This window comes from Tamandua tetradactyla, chromosome 16 (genome assembly GCF_023851605.1).
Source record: "Tamandua tetradactyla isolate mTamTet1 chromosome 16, mTamTet1.pri, whole genome shotgun sequence".
Taxonomy (NCBI): Eukaryota; Metazoa; Chordata; class Mammalia; order Pilosa; family Myrmecophagidae; genus Tamandua; species Tamandua tetradactyla.
This window is the reverse complement of record NC_135342.1, coordinates 75,829,784-75,837,909: the sequence shown is the minus strand read 5'-3', so window position 1 is coordinate 75,837,909 and position 8,126 is coordinate 75,829,784. Positions and strand designations below refer to the sequence as shown.

Genomic DNA, 8,126 nt, shown 5'->3' with positions numbered 1-8,126 from the left:
GGAGCCGTCGAGTGGGCGGGGCTGTGGATGGAAGCGCTTGGGTCGAGTGGGGACTTTTGCTGAGACAGCTGTTGAAAGGCGAAACCTGCTATGTAAAACGGTAGGAATTGCTGGAGGACTGGGAAGAGCCAGGAGAGGAAGATAGGAGGATTTTGGTTGAAGGGGAGGAACTTGGCGGAGGAAAGTGAGGAGCCTGTCAGGAAAAGGGGGGCCTGTGAGGTAAATGGAGGGGCTATTAGGGAAGAGGGAGGGGCTTGGGAGGGGCGGGGTCATTGGGGAAAAGGGCGTGGCCACGGGGGAAACAGAGGCCAGGTGAGAAGGGCGGGGGCGTCGGGAGGGACAGGTGATGTTTGTGTGTTTGATGACTGGTACTTTCTTATAAGGCGTTTGCAGTGTAAGGGCTGGGAAGACATGCATTGCTCTACTATTTTGAGTCCAGTGCTAGGGATCTAATCGGCTGTTATTGAATGAATGAATGTAAGTACAGTACGTAAGGGTTGGGGTCTGGGATTGAAGTAGAAATGAGCTGTCAGGGGGGATTCCGCTTCTTAGAATCATTGTATGAATATTTCATCAGGACCACTCTGGCGTGTGGGTGTAAATAAATTTAAGGTACAAAGAATTAACATGAGATAATACTCTTGAGAATGTGAACAAATTGTGCAAGGTGGTGGTACATTTGCTTGACTTTGAGGTAAAGGTTCAACTCCCTGCTGAGTTGTACTCCAAAACTGTAAGTTCTATTGGAGTCCAAAAGGCATTTTCCTGTAGGAACTGTTACCTGGAATAGGATGCCCATACTTATTAACCACTTAGGTATTCCTGAAGCTTAGCTCTGTACTTAAGAACTAAACTTCCACTCTACTAACAGTATTTCTCTTCGTGTATGTCTTCATTCAAAATGCATTGTTGAGAAGCCACAGGAAAGTCTGCTCAGAATTCAGAATACCAGAAACCTATCTTCTCTTGTCTGAAATCCTAACAATAGAGAAAAGATTCCTCTAAACCTGCAACTTCTAGGAGATGGGGGTGGAGGTGGGGCCACAGTGGAGAGTGACTGAGGAATTGCCTCAAAGTGGTAAAGAATTTTGAGGACTTTTTAGGGACTACAGCCTGCTTTTGACGCAAATACTTTACACTTTTAACAGCTGCTATTTTTTCCAGTAAGTCCTTGTTCAAGGTCTGTATCACACCTTAAAATTACAGAAAGCATGTTATTCATTCTTTAATCATTTATTTCAGTTTGCTTAAGGTCAAAATTCATGGTACCCTCACCTCCACCATGATTCCATTTTCTATTTTTAAAACCACTCTCCTTAAATAATGCCTTAAAAAAAAACATTTTATTATGGAAAATTTCACACAAATAAAAATAAGAGAGAATAGTATAATGAATCTTCATTCCCTTATACCCATCTTCAGCAGGCACAACTCATGGCTGTTTTTGTTTCATCATTCCCTCTGTAACCATTGCCCCCTGTCCTCAGGATTATTTTGAAGCAAATCATACTGACTTATGCTTCATTGGTAATGTAAAGTATTTTACAATTTGGGGGGTTGATCATTTCCTTTCTGTTCCTGTCTTTTAATGCCTCTTGAAAGATGATATTTTCTGGATCTTAGTGATTCCCATAGGCTATATTTCTTAGACACTCATTTACTTTATTTCTTTTCTAAATATCTTAAGTGCTTTCATGAGTTTTTCTTTGGATTTATTCTTGTTTATCTAAACGTGCTTTTGGGGGTTGGAGCTCAGTCAACAGTTTCTTCTTTGAAGATTTGGGTTGTAGTCATGGCAATAGCTGTGTAGTTATTTGTTCAAAGCTTTCTGACGTCCCTTTGTGCACCTTTCTGCTTTGTACTTCAAATCCAATTTTCTAGTTGCATTGGCAAAAGCATTTTCCTTGGCAGCATTTTCACTGTGATTTTCTTGGAAAATATTAGTAGGAAATAATTCATACCAGTGATTTTCAAACTGAACTGGGTTGCAAAGCTTCCTTGAAGTCAAGAGATGTAGAATAGCATGAGCTATTGATTTACTTCAAATGTGTGAGTTAGGATAATTTTATTATCAGAAAATATGAGTATTATATAAATGCAGATTTCTGCAGTCCAACATGAAAGTAAATACATAAAATTTGTAAGAAGTCACATCTGCACTGTTTTAGTTGATCTTTGCTTCTTTTATATTTGTTATATGTTAGCGGATGCTAGAAGATAAGAATGGACAACCAATGTACATTTATAGGAAGAAAATTTGAATTTAGGGCTATTCCATCCATTAACCAATTTTTTTTTCTGAGTAGTAAAGGACTACCAATATTATATTTTATAAGTGAAACTTCTTGGTCCAGTTTGAAGAACATCAGTATTCTGAAGGAGCACATAGCAATCTAGTATGCAGTAATCTGATAGTTTGACAAATAGCGCTACCCTGTTTTGGGGCATAACAAGTCAGTATAGATCCCCACAGTCCTCCACTAAGTGAATATAGTGCTTATAAGAATGTAGTGTTTGTTAACATGTGTAAAGTGCTTATAGCAATGGCTGACACATAGAGCAATGCAACAGTAAGTTTTGTTATTAATGTTATTATTGTTTAGTAAGTCTCTCTTGGTATTTTGCAGTAAAACATGACTGGAACCTCTTCTGATGCCCTCACTGGATCTGCTTTCTCCTGGATAGGGAACTAGGGGCTTACCCAGAAACACATCTTTTGGCCTCTGCTGTTCATCTCTCTCCATATATGGAACAGTGCTTATAGTTTTAATCATTTGTTAAATAATTTTATTTCCTTTCAGATATCATTCAATTCCTTCCATGTCAAATTTGGAAAGACTGGGGTGTCTGAAGATATTTGAAAGTTCTATAGGTGAGTAAATTTTATTACCATCAAAGTGCCACTTTAAGTCTGTGTTGAAAAGCAAAAATGATCTTTAAACATAAACTGTTATAAGAAGTACTGATCTCTACATCAAGAGAAAATGGAAATAAGCAAAATTCTGGTCAAGGCCAAGTTTGGGTGAGAGAAAGCAAGGTATATGTCCCCAGTGGCTTCCATCTCATCACACGCAAGGAATTCTTTGAGAAGTTACTGAATGCTCATCAGCACTCAAATGAGGTGGGTGGTAGTCACTGCTTAGGCATTTGAGGTAAATATCCCTGGCTTACATGGTCCCCAGGGGGAACCCATGTTGTTGGGAAGGTACTGTCATCATCCCTTTTTTGTAAATGAACTAATAGACCCAGTAAAGTAAGTAACTCATCCAAGGCCACACAGTTAGTAAATAGAGACAGGATTGGAACCCTAGCTCTTTGACATCAGAGTCCATGCTTCTAAACGTGTACTATCCTGATGAGGATTACATGTGTCCAAACCCTTTGACTGGATTACAATTGCCAGTTCTATTTTTTTTTTTGCATGGGCAGGCACTGGGAATCGAACCCGAGTCTCCGGCATGGTAAGCGAGAATGCTGCCTGCTGAGCCACCATGGCCCACCCTGCCAGATCTATTTTTAAACCCTGAAAATCATCAGTTAAGGACAGATAATATCATTACTGCTACCACTACCACTGCTGCAACCACCACCGCCACCACTACCATCACCATCTATCTATTGATTTTTTACTATGAGCCTTTGAGCCAGATACTTGATATTTTATATGTATTAACTAACCCTCACAACTCTCAGAAGTGGTCAATTCCCATTTTGCAGGTAAGGAAACTAAGGCTGAGAGAGATTGATTGACATAATGTGGCAAACTGGCATTTCCCTCCTATTTATCACCTTATTCCCTAAAAACTCCAGTGAAGTAAATATGTGTACTGCCTTGCAGTTGTGCCTTATTCTTTCAGCAAATATTTCAAAGCCTCTTATGTGCTATGTACTGCTTTTAGGCACCTTGTGCTAACTTTGCCTTATCCATAGGAAGGCGTGGTCTTAGCCCAGAATATTTTCTTATCTAACTATATTTCTTACCTTCCGTCATTCCATTCCTGGCCAAGTCCCAAGTGGTTTAACGTTTACATTTTCTTGCTTTTCCCTGGCAGTCTCTACGCTCTACTGCTAGCCCTCTATTCATCCCCTCTTAGCTTGACCAACACAAAATACATTTTGGCAGTGGCATATATACCAAGCACCATTAACAGTTTGACCACTTTCCTGCTCAGAGGAAAGTAGAGTTATATCGTAGGCTATGTTGACCTACTTGGATTCTCTATTCTCTCCATATTATCTACATGAATACTGGCCTCTTAGAAATCTTTTTAGTATTCATATCAATTAGAAATAGTTATGTTTTAAGTAACAAATACCAGCTCATTGGAGCATATAACTGAGGAATCTATAGGCAGGTCTCAGGCAAGGCATAATCCAGCAGTAACTAAATATGTGACTTCTTTCCATCTCTTTATTTCAAGCTGTGTCTTTATATTTAAAGTACATCTCTGGTAGCGTGTTTAGTTCTAGCTTTTTCATCCATTCTGAAAACCTCTAACTTTTAATTTCAAATATAGTCCATTTACATTTAATTTAATGTGACATAGTCAGATTTAGGTCTGCCCTTTTACTATTCGTCCCCTCAGTTTTTCTGTTTTTTGCTTTCCTGTCTTCTTTACTGCCCCCCTTTCCTATGACGTGCCCCTCCACTTATTTACTTATATTATTTTCTTAAATTAAAAAAAAATCAAACTTACAGATGCACAACTGTGTGATGATACTGTGAGTCATTGGTTGTATACTTTGGATGGTTTTTATGGTGTGTGAATATATCTCAGTAAGGTTGCAAAAAAGTACACTAGATTATATAATAAAAACAAAATAGGGCGTTGTGACTGTGGCTCAGTGACAGAATTCTCGCCTATCATGCTAGAAACCCGGGTTTGATTCCTGGTGCCTGTCCATGCCAAAAAAAAAGCAACCTAAAGAACATTATAAAACTACAGAAAACATATACAGAGAACTCTAACATACCCATCCCATGTGCCCCAAATCCACCAAATTTAGCATTTTGCCACATTTGCTGTATAATTCTTTATATCTAGCAGCAGTAACGATCTGTATTTAATTCTTGTAGCTGTTTCTGGGCTGCTAAGACTCTAATCCATAAATAGGAGTCAACCAGAGATTTGAGAAGAATTTATCTACTGAATTTTAGGATATCCATCCCCTCTTCTGGATTGCTCTTTTCCAGAATTTCCCCTATTACACTTTCCATCTGCTGTGGTTATCCTGAACTCTGCCGCTTGTAGAAAACAGGAAACTCACTCATCTCATTGTCTTTTCCAGGGTTGAAATCCTAATGACTGCCTGCTTGCTTTTAGTTCTTCTCCATTGCCTTTGGGAAATTTTTTTTTATGTTTTTTTCAGTGATAATAGAAGGTTCATTTAATAGGAGTTTTTTCATCCTTTACCAGAAGCTGAAGGTTACCTGATTTCTTTCCACTTCTTTGCTCTGCCTTTTGCATTTTTGGCCTCAGCATCAGGCTGTTTTCCCCTTAGTCCAGAAATTGTCCCTTAAAGTTCAGACATAATATTAAACATCTCCTAGGCTATGTATTTCTTCTTTTGTGACTAGCAGAACCAAAAGAGTATCTTTGTCCCATCAGTCCCCCAAAAGTTCTGTTTCATTTTGATTGAGCCAGCTTAGGCCACAAGCCAACTTGTTAACCAATTGTTTAAAAAATTTTTTTATTGAGAAAAAATTCACCTAACATAAAATTTACCATTTTAACCATTTAAAAATGTACAGTTCAAGGGCGGGCCGCGGTGGCTCAGCGGGCAAAGTGCTTGCCTGCTATGCCGGAGGACCTCGGTTCGATTCCCGGCCCCAGCCCATGTAACAAAAACGGAGAAACAGAATACAATAAAACAAGAAAATGTTTAAAAATGTTTCCCTTTCTTCCTTCCTTCCTTCCTTCTATCCTTCCTTCCTTCTCTCTGTCTTTCCTTTAAAAAAAAAAAAAAAAAAAAAAAAAAAAAAAAAAAAATGTACAGTTCAAGGGTTTTTAGTTTATTCACAGTGTCATCTTGCTATCGCCACTGTCTTATTCTGGTTCATTTTCATTACCCCCAAAAGAAACTTTGTACCACTCAATTCTCCCCTACCCTTATCTGCTGGTAACCATTAATCTGCTTTCTGCCTCTGTGGATTTGCCTAATTTTCCTCCTTGGACATTTTGTGTAAATGGGATCCTACACCGTAAGGCCTTTTGTGTCTTCTTTCACTAAGCATGATATTTTCAATATTCATCCATGTTGTAGCATATGTCAGTACTCTATTCCTTTTTATGGGTGAATAATATTCTATTGCATAGATACATCATGTTTTGTTTACACACTCATTGACTTATGGACATTTATTTTGTTTCCACTTTGGCCACTGTTAAAAAAGCTGTTGTGAAAATTCATGTACAAGTTTTGTGTGGACATACGTTTTCATTTCTCTTGACTATATACCTAGGATCAGAATTGCTGAGTCATATGCTACCTCTGTGTTAAACTCTGTGTTTAACTTTTTGAGGAGGTGGTGAACTGTTTTCCATTTTAGATTCCCTCCATAATGTATGAGAATTTCAATTTCTTCACGTCCTCACAAACACCTGTTATTTTTCTTTTTTGTTTCTTGTGTGTGTGTGTGTGTGTGTGTGTGTGTGTGTGTGTGTGAACCAGTCTTTATTTTGGGAAGTGGTGTGGGGACATAGAGGAAGAGGTATAGAAAGGGAATGCACCAATTAATTTATCCTGTACCAGCTTCCTTGGAAGTTTGAGGCTCCTTAATGAAAATCAAGTGTTGTTGGGAAAGGGAAGGCAAGGAGGAGGGTAAGGGGGGTGGAGGTACTAAAATCATATATATCTACTTTAGCTCTTTTGATATTATTAAATTATCATTTGGATATTTTTGGAGTGGTAGGGTGGGGATACTTCAACTTTCATTCCTTATTCACACTGTGCCCCATCACAAGGTATAATGCCTATCTTGAAGTCTTTCTATCCTCTTAACTTCAACTATAACTTTGATTTTTAATTAAATCCATTAGTTTTTAATTAAAACGAGACTTACCTTTTTACAGTACCAATATTAGCAATGATGGTTTTGTGCTGTTTGTTCCTAGTCTATTCCTAAGTGTGTCTAAGAGATATTTCTTCTGAGTTATTAAATTGCTTTTTTAAACAGTCAGAATTAAAAACTAAGTTCAATCCACATTTCAAACTGCAGGCAGAAGATGTTAAAATCTATAAGAAATAATCACAGTAATGGATCTCTGTCAGAAATGTGAGACTGATTTAGAAAATACTGAAAATAATGAAATTCAAAGCACAGAAGAAACTGAATTCACCTATACTTGTCCAGATGAAAAGAGTGAAAAGAATCATGTTTGTTGTCTTCTTAATATCAGTGACATTACACTTGAACAAGATGAAAAAACCAATGAGTTTGTTATTGGAACTGGATGGGAAGAAGCAGTGAGTATCCTCTTCATTTCAATCTCTTGAACATCAATATTTTCAGTATGTCTTTTTTTTTCCATAATAGTTATTGTTATCAAAAAATGTGGAATTGATGAAATATAGAAACCCTGGGAACAGAGGTGAAATACTCATGGCAATGATAATAGCAGTACCTTTTATTGAGCACTTAATATGTGGCAAGCACAGTGCTAAATGCTTCACATACATTAAGTATTCAACCTCTCAGTAGCCATGTAGGGCTGGTATTATTAATAGCCTTACATTTCTCATGAGGAAACTGAAATCACATGCCAAAGACCACAGCTAGTAAGTAGCTGAGGCAGGACTTGAATCCCGATCTTCTGGACTGCAGAATGCCTAGAGTGAGCCAAACTGTGATGATAGACACATCCTCCAAACTGCCATGTCTGCCCAAGACTTCTGACCACAACTGCAAGGACTTAGGGTCCAACTCCAGAGTTAGAAGACCACACAAGACCATCTCACTCCTGACACCAACTGTAAGTTTGAGGATTCTAAAACCACCCTTCTGTTTACTAATTCACTAGAAGGACTCAAAGAACTCACTGAAAGCTATTGTACTCATCATTACGGTTTTTTACTGGGAATCGATATGGAAAATCAGCCAAAGGAGAAGACACATAGGGTAAAGC

General features: G+C 38.1%; 1 protein-coding gene across 7 annotated transcripts in view; it reads left to right on the top strand.

Moving 5' to 3' along the window:
• C16H16orf46 (chromosome 16 C16orf46 homolog) overlaps positions 1 to 8,126 on the top strand; it is a 28,576-nt gene that overhangs the window by 359 nt on the left and 20,091 nt on the right. For 2 of the 7 annotated variants that reach the window (XR_013163755.1, XM_077133109.1), the window contains exons 2-3: positions 2,802 to 2,872; positions 7,401 to 7,467. Coding sequence is in view for 6 of the 7 variants with exons in the window: in XM_077133109.1 (XP_076989224.1) it covers positions 2,802 to 2,872; positions 7,401 to 7,467 (138 nt within the window). In the remaining variant the exon portion in view is untranslated. The other 5 variants (XM_077133111.1, XM_077133113.1, XM_077133114.1 and 2 more) reach the window with 5 other exon arrangements.